This window comes from Panthera onca, chromosome E1 (assembly GCF_046562875.1).
Source record: "Panthera onca isolate mPanOnc1 chromosome E1, mPanOnc1 haplotype 2, whole genome shotgun sequence".
Taxonomy (NCBI): Eukaryota; Metazoa; Chordata; class Mammalia; order Carnivora; family Felidae; genus Panthera; species Panthera onca.
Window position 1 is genome coordinate 40,390,939 of NC_138352.1, and position 25,047 is coordinate 40,415,985.

The following is a 25,047-nucleotide window of genomic DNA, read 5'->3' on the forward strand; positions in this document are numbered from 1 at the left end:
TTACTCAGGCCTCTCTGAAGGGAGAAATTTATGGACGGGGCAGCCTGGCTCTTTATCTAGTGGTGTCACAGGCAGTGAGTCTTTGAAATGGGTGCCTCAGCAATCAAAAGCTTACATTACAATCAAAAGAACACTTAGGTTACCATCAAAAGAGCTAATTGCCAGGCACTTATACTACCTGATATTGCAGAGATTTGTACACGTTTGATGATCCAGCCAAAGTCTGAAAGGCCAGCCTCAATCTTGCCCCTTGGTAGCTGAGGCTTCCCCAATTCTGCTTGTCTCCACCTGGGGTGTGTTTTAGCATGGGGTGTGTTTTTCAAGACTCCATGGCATTGTCACCTGTGTCACATCGATGCCATTTGAACAGCTGGGGTGCATATCAGAAGGCCCTTTGGGTGAAATGCTTGATGGATGGATCTGCTCTTGTGAGAAGGCGCCAGCTAACTGGGTCACACCAGCATCACACCTCCTCTCACTGTGAGAACCATTTCCTCCTCAAGTAGGCAACCAAACCATTGTTGCAAATAACCTGAACCTTTGTGGCCACCCAGAGCTCTCCTGGCTTTATGCAACTCACGCATGACACCAACACCAACGATTTAAAATCCACCCCACCCACCTTGGTTTCCTCAACTTTCTATCTTTTAATGCCCTGAGGCTGCTTATAAAGAGAAGACATGGCTTAGACCCCAGAAGGAGGCAGTGGCTGCAAGTCCCCAGTGTCAGCTCTGCTTGGCTACTGCTTGATCTCACACTCTGCTGCCCAGCGACATGGAGGTCCCCAAGGCTGCCCTGGCTGTCCTGCTTCTCACCGCGACACTCTGTTCCCAGACCTGCTCTTCCTTTTGTGAGTCTGGCTTCCCTTCTCCCTCTTGCCCTGCCCTCCTGCTATCTGCCTGTGGCTTGGACCACAAGGCCAAAGTCTTGTGGCTTAGCTGCTCCAAGTAGAGAACTTCAGAAAGATCTCAGAGACTATTTCCTGAGGATTTTCTTTCCCATGGGGTTTTAGCAATTCTGTTGTCCAGCTCTGGGAGAGAGTGGGAGGAAGTCCCTTTCTAAGGGTAGGAAAATGGACGCCCAACTGGGATTTCGACAAGAGGTAGAATCTGTGTCCAACTGGCTCCCAGGGGTGTGGCCTTGGCTCTCCTCATGAATTCCAGATGCAACTACCCAGGGAGAGGCAGAAAAGGAGTAGTTTGTTTAGAAAACTCAATTCCCTACAGAGAGACAGAGAGACCCCCAAGCCAAGATAGACACTGAAAGAGAGACACAGAAATAAAAATGTCCAGGAAAAGATCTCTTCCTTCTGGACTCTTTGTACCCACATTGCCACTCCAGAGAAATACTGTCTTCTTCCAGTTCTTCCTGACCCTCAGGGAGTGGCTGGCTTGTCCTTTCTTCTGAAGAGTGACTTAGGGTCTTTCTGTTCTGTCTCTCTCAGTTGGTGCCGACACCCCCACCTCCTGCTGCTTCGTCTATATCTCCCGGCAGATTCCACGCAAATTTGTGGTCGACTATTATGAGACCAGCAGCCAATGCTCCAAGCCCGGTGTCATGTAAGGCCCAGTCTTCCTGCTCAGCCTAAGGAAGGAGATGGGAGGTCTGGGGTGAGGCACCCCTTGAAGGACTCAGCCTTCTGAGACCCATCAGAGCACAGTATGCCAAGGGAGGCCACTGCCATGTTTTCTCACCTGGTCTGGTGCCTGTAGGGAGTCCTGGAAGACCTGTCCCTGGACAGAGGGAAGAGAGAGTTGAGGTGACAGTAAGAGGTTGGCTTTCTGAGTGGACTCCCACTGGAGACCTAGAGAAAGTCATGATCCCCAAGATTGAGGGCACATTTTGTGAGCATATAGATAGACCCTGAGAGGTCTGAGGCAGAGGAGGATGGAGGGGTCACAGTGGATCCAGGATTCCCCTGCTAGATTCTTCAGTATGTAATCCTTCCACCCTTCTCCACAGCTTCCAAACCAAAAGAGGCCGGGAGATCTGTGCTGACCCCAGGGAGGCCTGGGTCCAGGAATACATCACCAACCTGGAGCTGAATGCCTGAGTGGCCTAGAAGCTACAAGAAAGGTGTTACATCTATGTGCAGACTGGGGGACAGTCACCTGAGCCAAGGCAATGACCTTGGAACTCTGGAGGCACCTCTCTCCTATGGGTCACACCCCCACCCCCAGCCACACGCTACAGCCCTTTTTAACTTTAATTTTAGTTTTTGTATCTTATTTAACTTTTGTAATTTATTTCCATTGTTGAATTGTGTGATGTAATAAATATTTCTGCTGACATCTCACAACATCCTCTCCACCTCCCCACGACCCTCCCTTTTCTGTTCTCACACTCAATATGTGGATCAGTCAGCAGGATTGGCACTGTCTTGTAGCTGTTGTATCATATATATCAAACAACAAATGTTTACGGGGTGGTTTTGCCCAGCACGGCTCTTCAAAATATTGAAGGTCCTTATATAAAAGGTAAACCAGCATTTTCCTTGTGATGACTCCATTGATTGTGGTTTCCCAACTAATCAGAGCCACAGGTTGAGAAGAATACTGGGAGTGGGGGGAGTTTCGAGACCTCTGAAGAGGGACAGAAACCACAAGAAAGGGACAGAGTGCCAGTACTGTGGTGCCAGACACTTCCTGGAGATACTTTCCTGGAAAGTTGAAACTGACTCATTGTTTTATCACCAAATCATAATTGATGCAATCTAGGAAATCTTTCTACTTAAATGAATACCAAGATGACGCACACTGTGGTATATATTAGTGCATGTGAGTTCATTTTCATAAGTGAAGCTTTCTTCAGAATGATGGTTGATGTCCATTGAGGGCTTAGCAAGTGCTGGGGGATTGGGAGCCTATGTCAGTGACACTCTGGCAAACCTGCCTGCAAGGACTACCTACCTGCCAGCTGGCTGAGAGCCCTGATCAGCTTCTCTGTTGTTCCACGCTCTACTTTCTGGGAGAATATCTCCATAGCCATATCTGAGGGGAGGCTTGGTGGCTACAGTGATCAGAATTATAAATAAAACTACAGAATGAATAATTTTTTAGTGTATGTCCCATGCAACCAATATTTGGGATATACTTATAAAAATTATTCATTGTATATCTGAAATTCAAATTTACCTAGGGATCTTGTGTTTTATCTGGGAACCCCACTTAGGGTGAATACTTTTATAGAAGCTGTCTATTTCTTACTGGATATAGATGCCTAAGGGTTGGATTAAGTTCAAAGCAGTGCTTTTCAACCTTGATTTCATGTTGGAATCACTGGGGAAGGCTTTCTAAAACTGCAGTGTTATGAGTTTAGTTCAGGTTTAGTTAGGTGGGGCTGGGCATCAGTGATTTTAAAACTCCCCTGGTGATGTTAACACACAGTCAGTTTGAGAACCACTGTTGGGGTGTAGTCATCAGCTGTTTGAGCCAGCCTTTGGGGTTTCAGAGTCAATATGGCTCCTTTCTAATTTTTCAAGGCTTCTGATCTGGTTTGGGTCACTTCCACTGGATGGTTATTTGGATGCAGAGAATCTGTCAGTCAAGATCACTGCTAGAAGTGGGTTCAGAATGCCCCTCTTGCAGCACAGCGCTAGTCTTCCCTTTTAGAGACACACCCTCTCCCCTGTGTCACTGACTTCTATCTCCACATTGCCCTCTGCTGCTGAAACAGTGCCATCCATGGGTATGACCAACTCCCTGCCTCTGGCTGCATCCTAGCTCTTTCTTCATGAAGAATATGATTGTTCATTTTGTCCACAAGATAAATATTTAAAAGGAGGAGGGGTTCTGCAAAGAGGATGGATCTGACTGTTTCTGGGCCCTACTTTTTCATCCTTCCTAATCTCCCATCTTCCCATTTCTGCTTATACTAACATCACCTTCCAGTGGAGAACTCTGCTTTTCTAGTCGGCAAGCTCCAGGTCACTGGTGTGCAATCAGCTTGGTGTGCAGCAGCAAGCAAAAAAAGGGCTTCTCTTAAGGAAACTATTTTTTTCCCCCCTCTCTGCTATCAGACACACCAATTTCAAAGTGAGCAAATCTCTTTCTCAATGGACTTTACTGATTTATGTAATAGTCAGTCTCTAACATCCTGAATTTTCCTGTTTGATGCAACCATACTAAGAAGATGGACATACTAAGAATACATAATAGGCCATGGGGGTAACCAGCTGGAGGTGTCCTCACTGACTTCGACCTCAGCTTCTTCCCTCAGCCAATTATACGTTCGTTGTGGGGTGTGTGCTACTTATGGCACTGCACCAGTTAGGGATACTTTGAGTTATAGTACCAGAGAGGCTGACTCAATCTGACCTAAGGGATAAAGGGAACCTGTTAGCTCACATAACTGAAGATTCAAGAAGTAGATTAGCTTCAGGAAAACTTGATCCAAAGCTTTGGATACTTGGTCCTCAAGTATGATGATTAACCATGTTTCTTTCTGCATTTCTGATTTCCCTTCAATTTTAGAGCTTCATCTTAGGATAAAGCTGTAAATTGAATCACTTTGCTTGTAGGCACTTTCAGATTTTACAAATTACCCCCGTGAAACCCCTTCATTGGGCTTTGAGAGGAGGAAAGGGGATAACCTTACCTTCACAAAGGTGGAACCCACTAGGCTAGCCATTCTATTTCCTTTCTGTCTCCCCTGAGAGTTAGCAAATGACATTGTTCATCAGGGAACTATGCACACAGAGGACCCCTGAAAGAGAGAGACAGAGACAGAGAGAGAAAGAGAGAAGGGGAAATAGGAGGGGGAAAAGAAAGAAGTATTGGGAGCAGTTGTGTTTCTACCACATGGACTGAGTTTCCCACTGGATTCCTAGAAATAAGATAGCTAGATTAAAGAGTATGTACATTTAAACATTTGGTAGGAACTGTGCCATTGCTCTTTGAAAACCCTATAAAAATTCCACTTTTTGATACAAAAAAAATAGATCATTTAAAACAAAATGAAGCAAGTATGCCTTATCAAAAAAATTAATATATGCTTGCATTTCTTGTGTGTATGTTGAATTTCTCCCTCTTAAATTTTACAACAGAGACCATGGCTGAGTCTACCTTTCTTATACTTAAAAACATCATCTAGGCCAGAAGTCAGCAAACTTTGTTTACAAAGGGTAGATAGTAAATGTTTATGGTTTTGCAGGCATACAGTCTCTATTGCAAGCATCAACCCTGCCACAGTAGTGGAAAAGCAGCCACAGACACTATGTGATAGAATAAAACTTTATTTACAGAGACAGGCATCGTGATGGATTTGTTCTGAGGACTATAGCTTGCTAACACTAATCTACATAATCTAAATAATTTGGCATTCACAATAGAAGTCTTGTTGTGTATATTGGTTGATTATTTTTTTCCATCTCTAATGTTAGCCACTGCTTTTGTAGAGCATGGATTCTAGGAAACTTATATCCAGGTAACATATCTATTACTATATGCACTTTATTAAGAAAAGAGTGGTAAATCATTGTTGATGAATTCACTGGTTTTTGGTCCTCTGTCTGCATGTAAAATCACTTGAAGTTTCACTAAAAGTATGGATCTGTAGATCCAAACCCAAGGAATTCTACTGTGAGCATTTTTTAAACTTAAAAAAAAATTTAAGAATGTGTATGTACTTTTGAGAGAGACAGAGAGACAGAAAGACAGAGAGACAGAGGTGAGTGGGAAAGGGGCAGAGAGAGAGAGGGAGACATAGAATCTGAAGCAGGCTCCTGGCTCTGAGCTGTCAGCACAGAGCCCGACACGGGGCTCAAACCCACGAACCACGAGATCATGACCTGAACTGAAGTGGGATGCTTACCTGTCACCCAGGTGCCCCCTATTGTGAACAGTTTAAACAACCATCCCTGGTGGTTCTGGGATGCTCTGAGAAATGCTGGCACAGGTTTGCATCTTAGTTATTTATTAGCTGAATGACCATGGCCAAGTTGTTTTAACTCTCTGAGCTGACATTTCCTCTTCTGTCAAATGGAAACCTTGGTGAAATTGTTAGGATTTATAGGACAGTGCATAATTCTTAAGAAATCTTGGTTCATGAGAAAAATAAACTTAAATGCATGAATTTTTATTAAGAATGAATATACTTAGTACATATACATTATGTGCTAGGTGCATAATATTTTATAGAATAATCATTTTTTTCTAACATAATGTTTTATTTTTAACTTTCAGGAATATGTAGATACTGGTATAATTGTCATTTCCTTCCTGCTGTGTTCTCCTCTTCAGATTTTCCTACTCTTTGCCCCCATAATTTTTCCAACCAGAGAGCCTGACTTTGTCACAAAACAAAACCAATAGAATCACCCGAAAGTCTGGTTTGCTTTTAAGAAATTCCATTATTTCACACGGCTGAACACAGAAGTGGTAAATAACATTCTATAAATATTTGTTGGTTGATGGTTTTGAAACAGTTTCCCCCTTGAAAAAGCTAAACATAAGCACTCACCTATACCCTATGTGTCAACCACTGTGTGATTGGAGGTGGGGTGTGTGTGTGTGTGTGTGTGAAAGAATATGGCAGGATCTCTCCCTGCAGGTGGCCAAGAATGCATGGAAACACATTACAAAAATCAGTCTAAATAAATTTGACATCAAGAAGAGGCCCAGAACCAGCACTTAGCACAGTAGCTTCAGGAGTTGAAGGAACATTCCCTGGGCTCAGGTCCCTGCTACCTAATCTGCCCACAGATGTAACCAGTTTCTTGTTGCTTCCAGGTCACTCAGGGTTCAGTGCCAAGGTCAATGATGTACTTGGCACTAGGACTTGATGGAGCTAGCACCAACATCTGGCCTCTTTGGCTGGGAAGCTGTGAAGAAGGATAGAATTATAAAAATTGAGGAATCAGCAGGAGATTTCCTGGTCCCTCATTGATCCCGCTGACCCCTGCTCTGTGTTGGGAAGCTGAGAGTCTGCCTACTTTCTTGGGACTATTTCCCCAATCTCAGATTCCTAGACCTTTCCCCAATGACTTAGGGGGTCTCCTCAGGAATTCTCTCCCCTATCATTTCCTACTCTTTCTTCTCTGACTAGGGCAGTTCTTCCCTGGCTCCCAGGTCCCAGGCCAGATTAGAGAACACTCCCGTGGCCTCTCCTTGTGTTCTGCCACTGGATAGGACCTCAGAGCTCCGGGTTTCCTAGAATGGAATCTGCTGATGCCTTTGCAGGCTGTTTCTTATGCAAAGTACTACTGGCTCCATTCCTGCATGTCCTGCCTCTCCCCATGGGCAAGAGGACCAGCCCTTATGTGGCTCTGGCTACTGGTCTCATAATAGTCACCTATCATTTTGGTAGGGATCTGCCAGGGGACATAGAAAAACAGCAGATGCTTGAGGGACTTTGACTACTCTGAGGAAAGGAGCAGCCTGAGCCCGAGTCATTTTTCATTGGAATAAGTGAGCCATCTCCTTCTGCCCAATGATAAAGTCAGAAGAAAGAAGATGAAGCTAGCATTGTTCAATAGTAAGAATCCTCTCTCTCTCTTTTCTGAGGTTTCATCTTGTTCTTTAATTTGGAACATGTTCTTCTGTTTCCTTACTTTGCTTGACTCTGTGTTTGTTTCTACGTATTAGATGAAACAGCCACCTCTCTGAGTCTTGAGGAAATGGCCTCATGTAAGAGAGGAAACATCATCCAACCTCGCCCCAGCTCTTGGTATCTCTTGAAACTTTGTGACTCTCCAAGCATCCAGTTTTATTTTTGATAGCTCTTGGTTGCTGAAGGCATGCCAAGACCTGTCAGTGTCCCAAAGGAGAAAATCCCTGTAAGCCCCTAGGTTTTTTTGTTTGCTTTTTTTTTGCAGACATAATTCCCTTATAATTAATACTTCCTAGAAAATGGAGTTTGATGTTACTTACAATTATGTCAACATTCATAGAAGCTGAACATCACAGGCATATGGGTGGGTGTACTATCATCACAAAATGCCTCTACTTCCCAAGTAGTTTTAAATTTTAGCTATGGAGGCCAGTTACCTCAGGCCAAAGTACCAGGGCAAAGAAACAGGGTTTTACAGAGAGAGGGTGTGTGTGTCTGTCGCTGTTTGTGCAGTACCCTGAGTGTGGTAACCTCCTCTCCCCAATTGGTAGTCTCTGATGCTATAGTCCCATGAGACCAGAAATGCACCACAAAAACTGGGATGCCAGTGTGCTGCTGTGGAGCCAGGTAAAGGGAGAGGGCAAAAATGGTGCCTCCATCTGGGAGGATATCCTGATAGACCCTGCAGTCTGGGTGCTTTGCTGGGTTTTCCAGTTTGCTCAACACTTTGGGTCTGGTGGATTCGAGGCCTGTTGGTTTTCAAAGCCAGGTGTTTGAGGCTCATCTCTCTGGTGCAGGTCTTAACAGTTGGGGTGCCTGATGTGGAGTAGGGTCCCTTAGCTCCTCAGGGAGAAGCTCCTGACTGAGCATCACCGTGCAGGGGTGGGAAGCGGGTGAGGGGTGGGAAGTTTATTGTGAGATCATGTCTCAGTCTCTCCAACCCACCTCCATGTGACTTTTCTCATTTGCCCATGTAACATGGCTGCTTAGCTAGTTTTCTGGTCTTTTTAGAGGAAATTGTCCCCTGTGTAGCTGAACACTCAGTGTATCTATGGGAGGAGGTGAGTTCAGGATTTTCTTGTGGTGCCATCTTGGACTGACAGACTCCTCTACCAACTGTTTTTCCTCTAGTCTGAGGTTTGGTCTCTATCTCTCTCTGCAACTAATGGAACAGTCTGCCACTTGTTCCAGTTCTATTGGGGAAACTTAACCTTGCTGGAAGAGATTTTTCCAACAAAAGACTGTCTTTGTAAATCACCTATAAGGAAGTACTGGGATGAGTTTGTTACTCAATTGATCACTGGGAAGCAATTGAAGCTGGATTCTGCCTCCTGTTGAAAACCCACTCAGTCTTCCTCTTCCCAAAACAAGACAAGTCCCCATCCTGCCCTCCAGGTACATAGACTAGGATGCTAAAACTCCTTTGGAAAGAAGAGCTGCCTGAATAGATAGCCCAGGGCATTTTGAAAACTCCTTGGGAAATTTTCTATTTTGCTTGGGTACTGCTATCCATAGGACTTTGGCAATATGGTCTGACCCCAGCAGAGAGAAGGACTGCAATAGGAAATAGCAGCAGGAGGGTCATGAAAGGCAGGCTGGGAACAGAGGGCCATGGTGAGGAGGACAGAGGGGGCCCAAGAATGTGGGCCAGAACAAGGCTGTCTGTTGCCAGCCTTCTTCTGGAGTCCCCCCCACCCCACTGCCCCCGCCGGGTGAGCTCTGGACCCTGGGGAGATGGAAACTGAGGGTGACAAGAGAGGAAATTTTTAAGCATAGTGATGGCTTATTGAATTGTATATACAAGAGGGGTCTTGGGTAACCACAAGGCTCAGGGTATTTGCAAGAATTGTTTGAGTGCTCAATTGACTGGGGCTGTTTATAGGGAAGTGGTTTCTACAGCAAGAGGAGGTGAGATGCTGGTGTCATCCCAGGACCACACTTAGCTGGGTCCTTCTCACTAGAGCTCTGTAGTCATAGTTTCCCCGGCAGGGCAGAAACTTCTGTGTTACTCCATAGTTGTTCTAAATTGATAGATGTGACATGCAATGATGCCATGAGTCCTGACCAGCACACCCAATTTAAATCATACCCAGGTGGACAGAGCTCCATGAGCAAAACCTGGGCTTCAGGAGCCATTGAACATGTAGGCAGTCTTTCCAACACTGCTCATTCCAGAGATATTCCACAAGGGCCCCTAAATGCACAAGGCAAATGGCATAAAGACATGTTGGATGTGGGCACTGATACACACAAGGAATCTTAAAATGACCTTAGCCTTTGACCTTGATAATCTATGTCTAGGAGTCCGTTTCCTATGTAAATGAATTCAAATATGGAAAAATATTTGTACATTAGAACATTTGGTCTCCAGCATATTGATAGCAATTCAAATTTGGGCCAAGTTTAAGTCATCTGCAATATGGAAATAATGACAAAAATCATTGCATCTTCACTTGATTTACTGTTAGGAAGGCTTTACAAATAGTGCACTGTCATGGGAAATGCTTATGTTATGATGAGGTAAAAAAAAATGCAAATTGGCTTATTTTCATCAGGACCCATTCAGTGTGTTGGGATGTGGTCAATCCCATATGATATTTTTTGGGAATGCTGTTTCCAGGAAGGAAGGGAAATAGAAGAAGTAAGTATGAGGTGTCCCCTATCATCTATGCCTTTGTCCATCCAATATTAAATGATTCTCTTCTCTTCCTCACTATGGGCAAGCTCAGTAATGGTGGCTCATTTTTCTGAGAGTTCTCTTCTTTTCCTCATCCCCAGTCTGCTGTTTATATGAAGCAGCGTGGGTGGTGCTTGTGGTAGGGCCCGCTCTACCCCACTTAGTATGTCCTGGAGTGGACATGCAGCATGGGTTTTTGGTGGTTGGTTTTGTACCCTGAAGAGCTTAATGCTCTTTAGCCTCCCATTTGAGGAATGGTCATTTATAAGGCAACAGGAAACACACAAGTCAGTGTCTTCTTAAAAATAAACTAATTCATGGGGCGCCTGAGTGTCTCAGTCAGCTAGGTGCCTGACTGTTGATTTCGGCTCAGGTCATAATCTCATGGTTCATGGGATTGAGCCCTGCATCCTACTCTGCACTGACAGCACAGGGCCTTCTTGGGATTCTCTCTCTCCTTCTCTCTCTGCCGCTCCCATGCTCTCTCTGTCTTGCTCTCAAAAATAAATAAATAAACTTAAAAAAATAAAATAATGCAGGAAGGTAGAAGATAACAGTTCCTAACCCAGAAAGCAAAGGATATAAAGCCCTCATCACATATAAAGTGTTAGCGCCTTTCATATATCAGGAAAAAAGTGCACTGGAAAAAGGCAAACATATTACAGCGAACACATGTTTTTTTCTGACCAGCATCTATTTTACAACCCTCCCGATAGAAACCCACTTTACCTTCTTGTCTATAACGCCAGACTTTAAGATTACATGACATTCATCTAACTCACAGATCCAGTTATGTGCCTTGATTAGCTTAAGCGAATCAATGGAACACATCCCCGTGGCCACAGAGACTGGTTAGAAATTGTGTTTCTGATGTGAGGGTCAATCAAATCCGAAACAACTTAGGGATTTTCTTCAATGGGGACCCAACCTCTCTTCCCTGTGGACAATGAGCAAGGATTCATGTAACGCTGGAAGCTACTGGCAGCCATCCTGGGACTCTGACATGGATGAGAGATCAGAGAAGAAAATAGGACGATGGGAGGCCACAGGGCTGCTTATATGCAGCCTTGCCTGGAGCCAGTACCCTTCAGTCTTGGGTCCATAAGCCTCATTTATTCAAGCTTCTTTAAATTAGGTTTGTTTGCTTGTTTTCCTCCTTCAAACTACCAGCACTTCAGAAATGCAGAGACCTCTGTCTATGCAGAGGTAGAGGGTCTGTTAAAAGTAACAGCTCCCAACTGAAGTGTGGGATTGACTAAACTGAGGTAGGAATTTGCCAAGGACCTCGTTAAGTGGAAGTGTTTTTTAAACCTTGTGTGCATGGGAATTATCTGGAGCCTTGTGAAAACAGATTGCTGGGCTCCACCCCCTACAGACAGGAGAGGGAAGTGCTCAGGATTTGAATAAAAAAAATATTTTTATTTATTTTTGAGAGCACACAAGTGGGGGAAGGGCAGAGAGAAGGGTACAGAGGATCTGAAGTGGGCTCTGTGCTTATAGCAATGACCTCGATGTGGGGCTCAAACTCACGAATCGCGAGATCATGACCTGAGTCAAAGTCACACACTCAACTGACTGAGCCACCCAGGTGCTCCAGAATTTGCATTTTTAATATTTTCCCAAACTGATATTCACGCTGTTGTCTGAGCACCACCATTTGAGAATCACCCTTAGATGGCTGAACAGAGCACTATCATCTCTTGGTGCTAAGGCTCTGTGCCACCTACGAAGTTTGCAACATTAAGGAATTTGATAGGAAAGAGTTAAATATTGAACTATAATAGCTACTTCTTGCATCCATCAGTGAACTCCCTTGAGAGTTTAGGCTACATTGAAATCACCTTATCTGAATTCAGAAAAGGACAAAATTCAGCTTTGCTAGAAAAGCTTTTCCAACCTGATGACTGAGAGCCAATAATCTGGAATCTCTAAGTGCTAGAAATGCAGAGTTTTCTACTTAAAGCTAAAGTTGGTGCAAGCAGAGGCAGGGAGATGAGAAACAGAATAGGAAAGAACCTATTTCTGCACCTCTAACTCCCCTTCCCCACCTTCTTCTATGAAATATTTCTCCTCCTTACTTAAGGAAGACAGTCTGCTCTATGTGAAGGTACAGGGAAGATGTGGCTTGGGGTGAGGCATCAGCTATCTGTCACTTCCCCACATTGCCCCACCTCTGCCGGGCCAGAGGTGTCACAGTGACTGCAGTACTGAGGCCTGTGCTATGAAGCACACATTCCCACCCTCAGTTAACATGCAAAAATATCACTGGACAAGCTCTCTGCTTCTGGTTATCCAACCCATGGAATTGATCAGAAGCAGAGAGATCAGAAACCTACCATCATTAGAAGGGTGTTACATCATCAAGGAAACCACAAGACCAGCCAGAAATGACCGTTGATTGCTCAACCCCTAAGGCAACCCCAGGCTCCTAGCTCACACTGACAGGAATAGGCAGTCCTCAGAAAAGGGTTCCTCCCCAGTGCACTTCTCAGATGAGTCCAGGGAAGTCAACCTAAGAGGCTGACCAAGGATCTCAGTCACATCTCAGTCTCTGAAATGCCCCATAAGCTGGTTAACAATGCAATTGCCATTCTTCTTCCCGCCCGGCCCCCCATGGGGGTCATTGTTCTGTTTACTCTGTTCACAAAATTTGTATTTAAGGCAATGTTGGACATGGTTAAGCTTTTCATTTGGCTTTGGGTCTCTGGACCTTAAGAAATCATTCAGTGTAAATAAGCAGATATTGTTTGTCCCAGGATGCTGGGACACCAATAGAGAAGAAACGGTGATAGCTTCATCGCTTCTTTGGGAACAAAGTCTCTCATTATGATAGTACTTCACACTTGTTATGGGTGTCGGTGGTAATGGTGTTACAGGAACAGGGCCCCTCATGGTGGAAGGGGATTGTAAGACGTTGCCTGAGAGGAGCTTTGTGTGTGGTATGAGAGCTTTGTGTGTGGTATTGTATTTGGTATGAAAGTCTTGGGCAAAGGACTTGTTGGTTGCATTGCCCTCATTATATAAAAGCCATTATGGCATCAAAACTGTTATGACTTGTCACCATGAGCTCTATCTTCTCTGTGGCAACTCAGAATCACCAGCAAGTTATTCCAATGGACAGAATATTACCTATCAAAGAATAGGGTCAAAAGAGGCAGGAGAGGTAAGCAATGCATACTCACTGAAAAATAAAAGGGAAGGGCAGAAAATAAAAAGGAGAAGTGTCCATTCTTAAAAACTAAATAATCTTCATTTCCTCTAAGAAACCACAGTTAGCTACTTGACATGTAGCTTTCCAAATATTTGCCGTCATAAATACGTATGTATATATTACTTAAAATTTTTTTAATGTTTATTATTTTTGAGAGAGAGAGAGAGAGAGAGAGCACAAGCAGGGGAAGGACAGAGAGAGAGGGACAGACAGAATTTGAAGCAGATTCCAGGCTCTGAGCTGTCAGCACAGAGCCCGATGCAGGGCTTGGACTCGCGAGCTGTGAGATCATGACCTGAGCTGAAGTTGGCCACTTAACGGATTGAGCGACCCAAGCACCCCTATATGGCTTTTAAAAATAAAACAAAAATAGGGTGTCTAAGTGACTCAGTTGGTTGAGCATCCAACTCTTGATCTTCGCTCAGGTTATGATCCCAGGAATGTGGGATTGAGCCCTGCATTGGACTCTGGGCTGCATGTGGAACATGCTTAAGATTCTCCCTCTCTCTCTCCCTCTGCCCCTCTCCCCAGATCCTGCTCTCACTCTCTCTCAAAATAAAAAATAAAATAAAAATAAAACAAAAGTAATATTATTCTATACATACAGTTCTATATCATGCATATAGAGTATATATGCATATATTAGATGTAAACACACTTTTTGCACATAGAATTATGCATATTTTCCAGAGATGTGAATGTGTATTATTCCTTTTACTGACTGAAGAATTTTCCCTTGATGGGCATCTCAATTGTCTACTGATTTACTCCTTAGCTGATGATTGTTTCCATTAGTTTGCTGTTTACAAACCATGCTGAAAAGAATATCTTGTGCCTGCATATTCCTGTCCTTTAGTAGTGCTGCTACAAAACACATTCCTAGAAATAGAATTAGGGCAAATGGTATCTAGGTCAAATAGTATGTGCATTTTAATGTTTGCTTAATAGGAGCATTTAATTGTACTCTAAAGAGTCTGATCACTATAATTCTAAGCCAATTTTGGAAACAAAAATTAGATTATTTTAAACACAATGAAATCATCATGGCTCATAAAAATTAATACATGTTTGGTTTTCATACAAGCCTTTTGAATTTCTCTTCTGCAGAAAGGGCTCTATCTCAGTGTGCATTTGTTATAGTTATAACTATAAATGGGGCAACCCATCTATTAAGTACCTCAGCTTTCATGTTAAACCTATAAGCAGGTTTGTAGTATAAGCCTACATGCTCCACATGTAGGCTGGTTGTCTTTTCCTTCTCTAAGAGCCATTTACTTTGTGGAGCATGGATTTTACAGAAATAGTGTACAATATCCCTGTTACTCTCTGCAAATAATACACTGCATTTGGAAAAGCATAGTGAGAACCACTGAAAGGGTCAGCAGGATGATGAGGTTGGTAGAAATATAAATTCCCAGGTCCATATCTGACATGGATTCTGATATGAGTGTCTTTTAAAAGAATTTTTTTCATGTTTATTTATTTATTATTATTATTTTAACTTTATTTTTTATTTTTTAAAATTTACATCCCAATTAGCATATAGTGAAGCAATGATTTCAGGAGTAGATTCCTTAATGTTCCTTGCCCATTTAGTTCATTCCCCCCTCCCACAACTCCTCCAGCAATCCTCAGTTTGTTCTCCAAATTTATGAGTCTCTTCTGTTTTGTCTCCCTCTCTGTTTTTATATTATTTTTGTTTCCCTCCCTTATGTTCATCTGTTTGGTCTCTAAAAGTCTTCATATGAGTGAAATCATATAATTTTTCCTTTGTCTGACTAATTTCACTTGGCATAATACCCTCCAGTTCCATCCACGTAGTTGCAAATGGCAAGATTTCATTTTTTTTGATTGCCGAGTAATACTCCATTGTATATATATATATACATCTTCTTTATCCATTCATCCATCGATGGACATTTGGGCTCTTTCCATACTTTGGCTGTTTTTGATAGTGCTGCTATAAACATGGGGGTGCATGTGTCCCTTTGAAACAGCACACCTGTATCCCTTGGATAAATGCCTAGTAGTGCAATTGCTGGGTCGTAGGGTAGTTCTATTTTTAGTTTTTTGAGGAACCTCCATACTGTTTTCCAGAGTGGCTGCACCAGCTTGCATTCTCACCAGTAGTTCAAAAGAGATCCTCTTTCTCCACATCCTTGCCAACATCTGTTGTTGTCTGAGTTGTTAATGTGAGCCATTCTGACAGGTGTCAGGTGTCAGGAGAATCTCATTGTGGTTTTGATCTGTATTTCCCTGATGATGAGTGATGTTGAGCATTTTTTCATGTGTCGATTGGCCACCTGGATGTCTTCTTCAGACAAGTGTCTATTGATGTCTTTTGCCCATTTCTTCCCTGGATTATTTGTTTTTTGGGTGTTGAGTTTGATAAGTTATTTGTAGATTTTGGATACTAACCCTTTATCTGATATGTCATTTGCAAATATCTTCTCCCATTCTGTCGATTGCCTTTTAGTTTTGCTGATTATTTCCTTTGCTGTGCAGAAGCTTTTTATTTTGATGAGGTCCCAGTAGTTTATTTTTGTTTTGTTTCCCTTGCCTCCAGAGACGTGTTTAGTAAGAAGTTGTTGCGGGCAAGATCAAAGAGGTTTTTTGAGAGAGAGAGAGACAGAGTGCGAGTGGGGTATGGGCAGAGAGGGAGAGAGACACAGAATCTGACACAGACTCCAGGCTCTGAGCTGTCAGCACAGAGCCCAATGTGGGGCTCAAACACATGAACGACGAGATCATGACCTGAGCCAAAGTCGGACACTTAACTGACTGAGCCACCCAGGTGCCCCATGATATGAGTATGTTAAACAACCGTTGCTTGTGATTTGAATACAGATGGATGGTGTTTTGGGACATAACTTTGCTAGTGTTTAAGAGTGAGTCTATAGTTATATCAAAGTCTAGTTTTGGAACTCAGTTGCTCCATTTACTTTGCTGTGTGATTTTGGCCAAACTGCTTAACCTTTCTGAGCCCAGCTGGAGTTTACTCTTGTATCAAATGAGGATATTAACAGTACTTAAACCGTAGTGTCATTGTGGGGATCAAATGGACACTGCATAAAAGCATTCAACCTAGAATAGTCTCAAATATGTTAGTAATTGTTATTAAGAAACCTTGATTTAGGGGCACTTGGGTGGCTCAGTTGGTTAAGCACCCAACTCTTGATTTTGGCTCATGTCATGATCTCACAGTGACAATGAGCTCTGCATCGGGCTCTGTGCTAATAGCACGGAGCCTGCTTGGGATTCACTCTCTCCTTCTCTCTCTCTCTCTGTCTCTCTGTCTCTCAAAAATAAATAAATAAATAAATTCTAAAAGACTTTTAAAAAAAACCTTGATTTCTATGCATTATGCACTATGAATACTTTTGCCATAATATCTATTGCCATAATGAATTTTTCTGTAGTATGTATATTATGATTTGATTTAGGAAACATTCTTAATTCTAACAATCTGGAGATGTGGCTTCAGTGTAAAGCAGAGTATCTCTGTGCTCACTCCCCTTCCATCTTTTCCAATTTCCCTTCGTTTCACATCTGCCTAGTTTTTGTCTTTTGACAAGTGATTCCAACTTCCCAGATAAACCAAACCAAATTCAATGTCAGTTTTCTTTCCAAAGACCATCTTTATTATTTCTCCAGGCTGAACACATCCCTGAACAATACACATATGTCAGTCTGGTGGCTTTGGTGCCACTTCTGCCTAGAATAAACTATGACAGTCACCGAAGGGGGGATGCTGAAGATATCTTGGGATCTCTCAGAGCAAACAGTCCCAAACAGAGTATGACATTGAAAATAAATAACAAAAATTAAATAATATAAATAAGTTGAAATTTAAGTTAAAAGAGTTCCAGAGTGTGGCTGTTTGGCAACAACCAGCCCACATGAGAGTTAGATGTGGAGGTTACAGCAGTGTTTCCAAGGCTTGGACCTCTGCTCCCTGGTCAGCCAACTGAGTTTCACTGGGTTCTCAAAGCTTCCAGGCCATTCAGGCACTCAGCTCCAAGTCAGTCACATATTCCTGGACCCAGGCTTCACTGGGGTCAGCACAGACCTGCCGGCCTCTTCTGGTTTGAAAGCTGTGGAGGGAGGTAGAAGGATTATATACTGAGGGATCCAGCAGGAGGATCTTGGGCCCAGTGTGGTCCCTCATCCCACTCTCTGTCCTGGGCAGCTCAGGGCATGACCCCTTCCCAGGAACCCTCTGCCTACCTCAGTCCAGAGATCTGCTCTCACTGACTCAGCACCCCCACCCCCAGGGGATCCCAATGACCACCTCCTTTTTCCCTCCCTTCCTTCTGGGCTGGGTTAACCCTCCCTGACTTTGCAAGACCCTGGCTGGGTCAGGTCACACTTCTGAGACCTGGGTCCTACATACTTATTGGCTGCAGAGGGCTGAGCCATTCCAGGATGGCACCTCTGGCCAGTCTATGCCCTTGGGTGCTGCCCCTACTCCAGACCCTCCCTGTCTCCCCAGAGGTGGGCAGGAGGACTGGCACTTACATAACCCCTGGCTTGGAGCATTGGCTGCTGGTCTCAAAGTAGTCGGCTATGAACTTGCGTGGAATCTGCTTGGAGACATAGGAGAAGCAGCAGGCAGTTGGGGTGTCAGCACCAACTGTGGGGGAAGAGAGAGAACAAGCCTGGATCACGGTTCCGAAGGGAAAGTGAGATCTGAGATTGGATCCCTTGAGATCGGAGGAAAACAGCTTTGCTCAGGGTGTGGGCTGGGGGACAGGGTCACTGGCAGGCACTGGGCATCTTTGCCTAGAAATACTCCTGCTTCTGTCCTGGTTTCTGTCTGTATCCTTCTTTCTACTTGACTCTTTGTTGTGGGCTCTGTTTCTCGATGTGATCCAGACATCCAAACAGACTGCCCTCTCATCTCATCTCCCTCCAGAAATTTTGTGCCTGGTTCAAGAAGTTATCCCCCAGCTAAAGAGAAACTTTGGACATCTCTCATATGACGTCCAAGGGACAGAACTCCGGGGGGACCTAGGGTGAATGAAGGGAAGAATGACCCCCACCCTGGGAGGTCACCAGATTGGATCTCGCCTCTTGCAAACTTATTTGTCTAGGTCCCTATTTTGCCATCTGTAAAATGGAACTGGAACCCCCCTATTCCACAGCTAAGACCCCTTTAATAAAGATGAAAATAAAAGTCTTGAAGAGAAAGGCATGATGTTTGGTAGCCCTTTGAGAAGTTCTCTATTTTCTCTTGGGGGCTCTTAAGGTCACAAGACAGAAATAGATGTGGTCCAACTGTGAGGACCGAGAATGGGGACAGCTGCAGCAGCAACACAGACTTACATGGTGCAGAGAAGACCTGACTGCAGAGGGCCATGGTGCAGAGGAGGATGGCGAGGGCAGCCCCAGGGACCTTCATGATGCTTAGTAGAAGATGGGGTGTGGCTCCTTTGTCTGCAGAGATGGACCTGGGTGCTCACTGCTGCCTGCGTCCTTCTGGAGGGTGAAGCCATCTCCCCCGTTCTTTATAGGCAGCCCTGGTGAAAGGGGAAATGGAATCCGGGGGTGGAGAGGGAAATTTTTAAGCACAGTGGTGTTGTCACGCTGAGTGTTGCACAAGTCAGGGTCCCGGGAGACCACAGGGGTTCAGGATATCCAAGAATAGCTTCTCTGAGCTATAAGTTTCAGCCTGCAACTCATGACCTATTCTGGTTTCTTGTGAGGAAATGGTTCCTCTCACCCCCCAACAACCATGAGCAGGAGGAGAGGGCTGTGTGTTGACCCAAGGCTATTCTTAGCAGGTCCCTTCCCATAAGAACTGATCTATATGTGAACTCTCCAGCCCTATCCTTCCCACACAGTTGAAACTTCTGTGCTTCCTCAGCTGCTCTGACTGCACGGTGCGGCAGAGGGCGGCACATGCCTCTCTTGGATGCAGGGAACTGCATTGAGGAATTCTCGCTAGGGAACTAGGAAGCATGAGGTCTTTCTCCAACGCCTGCAAAGTCATCAGTCACTGAGTGACTAGAGGCACTGGGTTAACACTAGAAGAGGATCAGAAAGCTATATTAGATGTGGGTGTTAATATGTCAGGAGCCTAAAAAAATTTAGACCCGGTAACCTAGGAAATGTATTTCTAGAAAGAGTTCTAAAAAAACAAACCCAAACACAGAGGCATTTTGAAACATAAAGATATCTGGCTAAGCATCATTTAGGATTCTAAAAGAAGAAAACCTAAATTTTCCTCTATTAGGGAATGATAAAGTAAACGCTAGGTTGTTTCTTATTAAGTCCTTAAGCTGAATGAAGTGAAATAGCGTAAATATAACATCAGAAAAATTGTACAAGATGAAGAGTTATGCAAATATATGTATATACGTATATCCACATGTATATGACAAATATTTTAACCATATATATATATATATATATATATATATATATAGGTTATATATGTAAACACTAGGCATGGAAAAAATAAAAAGATTGAGAATAAATGCCCCGAAGTATCAATAGTAGTTATATTTGTGTCTATGGTCTATAGGTGATTAATTTTCTTTTGTTTTCCCCTTTTTCTGGAATTTTTTTTTCATTTCTTTAAAAAAGAAAGTGTATTACCTTCCTGGTCAGCCTATCAATTTATGAACACATTTTGTTTTAAAACATTTACCACATCACCATTTGGAAAGTAAGTTGTTATCGATCGTCTAATTTGAAAGAAAATTTTGATATACTAAAGTTTCTGTCCAATGGCCTTTGTTAAAGTGAAGTCTTGATTTCCATATCTCTGAACTATTTTAAGGAATCTGTGTGATATTTACATAAATAATGTCAAATTCAAACAGCTTTCTTATTCTTTCCAATTCATAATGTTAGTCATGTGAAAGGGTCGAGTTTCTCAACCAGATCTCTATATTTTTTCTATCTTTTATTATTTTATTATTATATAATTAATAAATGTAACTCAAATTTTATAATGAGAAATATTTAGTTATTTTTTTAATTAAAATAATTTTTTTTTAAGAGAGAGAGCACCAGGAGGAGGGAGTTATGAAGGCTTCACAGAAGAGATGGAACTTTGCTTGGGTCTTTAAAGGTACACAGGATTTAAACATATACGAATGAGGTGGCAATAGAAGCCAGCTGGTGCAGTCACAGGTGTGGGCTTGCTGGTTCAGAGGGAAGAGTGAGTGGTTCAGTGTAGCTGCTGTGTGGTGGAGCAAATATGGACAATGAAGCTAAACTGGGGTCAAACCAGGAGGGCTCTGAAGTCCCCCAAAAGGGACTAGAACAGGGGGGAAAGAGGATATAAGCAAAGCGAGATCACACCATAGGAATTCTGTCCTTCCTGTGTCTGTAAAGTTCCTGTTCTTAAAGCACATGGTCTCTCTTTTTATCCTATCACTACTATCGCTAATGCTCGTCCTGAGAAAGGCAAAGGCAAGATCAAGGACAATGGCAGGTTTCCCTGGGGCTTCAGCTTCTAAGTGTCTTCACTTGTTACTGTCAATTCCAAAAAAGGAGTCTATCACTTGTCTCATTGGAAACTCTAGACCACAGACAGTGCCTCTGCCTCACCCCACCCCATCTACCCCAGTCCTCAGTCGAAACCCTGAATTGCACTCCTTCATTCACTTCTTGGGGAACCCCCTTCAAACTTGTGACTCAGTTTCTGAGCATTGGATTCTATGAGTTGGGAGGGCCAGAAAAAGGAAATGGAAACTGCTGAATCAACCACTTTCCTGATAATGGGCCTTACTATCCACCTCTATAATTGTAGCACTCACCCCATTGCATTATACTTATTTATGTAATTTTCTCTCCAAACATTTAGACCATTTTAAAGAATTTTTTTTAATGTTTTTTGTTTATTTTTGAGACAGAGAGAGACAGAGCATGAAGGGGGAGGGGCAGAGAGAGAGGGAGACACAGAATCAGAAGCAGGCTCCAGGCTCTGAGCCATCAGCCCAGAGCCCGATGCAGGGCTCGAACTCACGGACTGCGAGATCGTGACCTGAGCCGAAGTTGGACGCTTAACCGACTGAGCCACCCAGGCGCCCCAACATTTAGACCATTTTAAACTGAATTCATGTCACATCTTGTTGGTTAATTTAAACCAAATGGTAGCCCATGATAATTATACCATGATGAATTATCTGTCTATTCCTTATATTTTTGTTCTTTTTAATAAAGGTACTTTACTGAATACAAAATTTTCTCTTAGTGTTGATATATTTGTAAGATTTTCCATATCAACCCCCAAATCAGAAAATAACCATTCGTCATGTGTGCCTTTACTGGATTGAAAAATAATATACTTGTATACAAAGTATGTGCTTAATACGCATTTGTTGAACAAATAATATAAGGGGGCCTTTGGATGGTTGAATTGGTTGAAAGGGTCTTAGAAATTTCCTAGGGGGTAATTTGATGTCTCCAGGTGAAATGACTTTCCCAAGATCACACAGATGGAATTGGTCAGTTTTATATTTCACTGTCATTTAGCAAGGTATCTCCAATGATAACCACAATGCCTGACACACACTGGAGCTTAATATTTGGTGAATAAATGAATAATTTGGTGAATGAATGATTTGACTGACAGTGTGTGCTATGTCCAAAGTCCTGCTATGGAGCTGAAATACTAAAGGAAGGAAATAATCAGAAAGGTCATGGTGTTGAGGAATTGATCTTTGGTGGAACACCCAAAATTTCTGAGATGGTGGGGACAGAAAGTAGCTAGCAGTCAGCATGGTGGATCCTTCGATCTGGAGGGGCTTACCTGGTGTCCTAGATTTCTGGCTCATTCTAGTCTCTTGGAGGCCCTACCCCAGTTCAGCAGAGCATCCCAGCCACAGGTACAGGGAATCCTGGCTGAACAATTCATGTTCTGTAACATCACTGCCATGTCCTGCTCTGCTTACCTCCTCACTGCTTCCCATGCCCTGGCCCTGCTGCATTGGTTTCCTTCCAGTTTCTGGCTCTGTGGCTCTGCTTCCCTGGGCATCAGTCTCAGCTTGCTCTCTTCGGCAGCAGGGGCTCCATGGGTGGGTTCACTGGTAAGGATGAATTGTTTGACCCAGTCTTGGCTCCCTTTTTTTCAGGTGTGGCCCCACCTTTTATGTAGGCAGAAGCTATATCCCCGGGGACCCCTTCTAGCATCCTAGAGAGACAACGTCTCATTGATGTAGCCCCTTGTTTCTGCAGCCAGACCATTTGCGGTCTTGAGATCTTCTTGTCATTTTTTTCTGGCCATTTTGTGTGTGCAGTAGATCAAGGCATACCTCTTGGTATTGGATTCGATCCATCCCCATCCCTCTACTCCCCCTTTTATATTGTCCACTCAGTAAAAAGTATCCTCACCTCCTGAACTTCCAAGCCAGAAACCTGGGAATCACCTTTGCCTCCCCCCTCCTCCTCATTTGCATCTGTTCAATCACTGACTCTTATATTGGAAATGAAGTATATCTGCTTCTCACTGTTCCTACTGCCACTGTCTTAGGTCAGGCCCTCATCATTTCTTGCCATGACAGCTGCAAGAGTGTCCTGTCAACTGTTTTTTCTTCCAGTTTTGCCTCTCTTTAATCTGTCCCATCATGTGGCATCCGAAGTGATTTTCCTAAAGCTCAAATCGTCTCTATCTATCTCTGTTGAAAGTACTTCAAATACACTGCATTATTTCCAGCATGAAACAGAAGCTTCTCCTCTGTGACCTGACCCCTGCCTCCCTCTTTGGTCTGTCTCTTGCCACCTTCAGATTTCCTGAAAACTTAGGCTCCACCCTCTGAACTGCATGCAATTCCTTAAAAGTGCAGGCCTCTCCTCTGCTTTCTATGAATGAGGTGTCACCTTGTCCTGGGAAGTCACAGGACAGAGTGAAATCCTGTAAGTATGGGTACATCCCATCACAGCTGTGGAGATTAACAGTTACAGCAAATAGCCACTATTTAATTAATTCCCTTGATTTGCTAAGGAAAAGAGGAACCCATGGATTCCACTGTTCATAGACATGCAGAATGTAAAACTGAAAGACATTTTACATCATAATAACAGAACTTTGGTTTTTAAACTTTTAAGGTAAATTTATAATAAGCACATTTCCCTTATGCTCTGGAGGCAGACCTCCTTGGTATCATTTCTAAATCTGACATGTATTATCTGTGTGTTCTTCTGTAGGTTACTTACCTCTCTGTGCTTCATGTATGAAAGGGGATAATAATAGTATCTATTTCAGAGGACCCCTGAAGGACTTAGAATATGACTGACTCATGTAAGTGTTATGTAAGTGTTAGTTACTATTATCATTCTCTGAAATATTTTAGTTAATCTATTTCATATAATAAAAAAAAAGCACAGGTCTCTTGTTCTTTGCCTGATGAACCCCCACCCTACACTCTTTGCCTGGGTAATCATCCTTCAGATCTCAGCTAGATTTATAATAGAGAAAAGTTAGAACAACCTGAATGGGCTGACCTAAGTAACAGAATGGTTAATTATAAAAATGTTAATAAAATTTTGGTATATACATGCAATGAAATATCATGCATGCTAATTTTGAATAACTTTTGTGTTTTTAATGACATGGAAGAATAAAAGTGGGGTGCCTGGGTGGCCTTGGTTGACCATCTGACTCCTAATTTCAGCTCAGGTCATGATCACAGGGTTATGGGATCAAGCCCCACATTGGGCTCTTCTCTGGGCATGAGGCCTTCTTATGATTCTCTCTCTCTCTCTCTCTCTCTCTCTCTCTCTCTCTCTTTCTCTACCCCTCTCTCCTGCTGCAGCTTTCTTTCTAAAAAAAAATATAGAGTAACAAAAATCAGATATATTAGTTCAAGAAAGAATATTACGTAATAATAGTAAAATACAAAATCATGTTCAGAATGCTGGGTACTTTTAATTTTCTTATTTATGCCTTCTTATATTCTTAGTGACTATATATATTTCCTATTAAAAAAAAGAGCAAACCAATTTAAATTAAAAACAAAACAAAACTCAGGCATTGCTTTTTTTGACATTTTACCACCACTGTCCAAAGCATGTATTCCCAATTCCTGACACAGTGTCCATAATATAGTTGGTATTCAATACAGTTTTATTGAATTATTTTCTTCTCTTGTTGGATATTCTTTGTGACCAAACTAGAAAGAGCTTGAAACAGGTATATAAGCACTATTTGAAGGAAGAAAGATGCTTTCTAAGGAATACTAAAAGTTTTCCAGACACTGGTGAGGTTTTAACTTTTTCTCAGGAATTTAACATCCCCTAAAGTCACTGACCTTCACCCTTGACAGCAAAAAGCAGGCTATGGTGGGTGATGAAGGCCCATTTCCTCTTTAAGAGGAGTGAGGCTGCTGGGTTATAGTGTGGAGAGTGACTGTCCTTGATGAACTGCTTCAACCAGCTTCCTGTCCTACAGATTCCATCCTGAACCCTGCACCCTGGATAACTTTGTACTTGTTTCTTCAATCTACAATACAGTTTCTGTTCCATTTCCCCCAAGTGACTTGGCTACCATATTGGCAATACTGAAGGATTTACCCGTATTGGGTTATTATCTTGGCAAAGTGACCATCCAGCTCACCTTGGCTTTCCAGTCTCAATATTCACTCACAAGAACTTCTCGAGT

General features: G+C 42.9%; 2 protein-coding genes across 2 annotated transcripts; one reads left to right on the top strand and one right to left on the bottom strand.

Annotated features, from left to right (window-relative positions):
• Nucleotides 1-519: 519 nt before the first annotated feature.
• LOC132687970 (C-C motif chemokine 3-like) lies at nt 520-2,762 on the top strand. The gene is made up of 3 exons (XM_060646650.3): nt 520-850; nt 1,445-1,559; nt 1,963-2,762. The coding sequence occupies exons 1-3, from the start codon at nt 775-777 to the stop codon at nt 2,051-2,053; spliced, it is 282 nt and encodes a 93-aa protein (XP_060502633.1). The 5' UTR covers nt 520-774; the 3' UTR covers nt 2,054-2,762.
• A 14,297-nt stretch (nt 2,763-17,059) lies between these two features.
• LOC132687971 (C-C motif chemokine 3) lies at nt 17,060-18,961 on the bottom strand. The gene is made up of 3 exons (XM_060646651.3): nt 18,762-18,961; nt 17,955-18,069; nt 17,060-17,530 (listed from the first exon to the last, which is right to left on the bottom strand). The coding sequence occupies exons 1-3, from the start codon at nt 18,835-18,837 to the stop codon at nt 17,440-17,442; spliced, it is 282 nt and encodes a 93-aa protein (XP_060502634.1). The 5' UTR covers nt 18,838-18,961; the 3' UTR covers nt 17,060-17,439.
• Between the last annotated feature and the right edge of the window lie 6,086 nt (nt 18,962-25,047).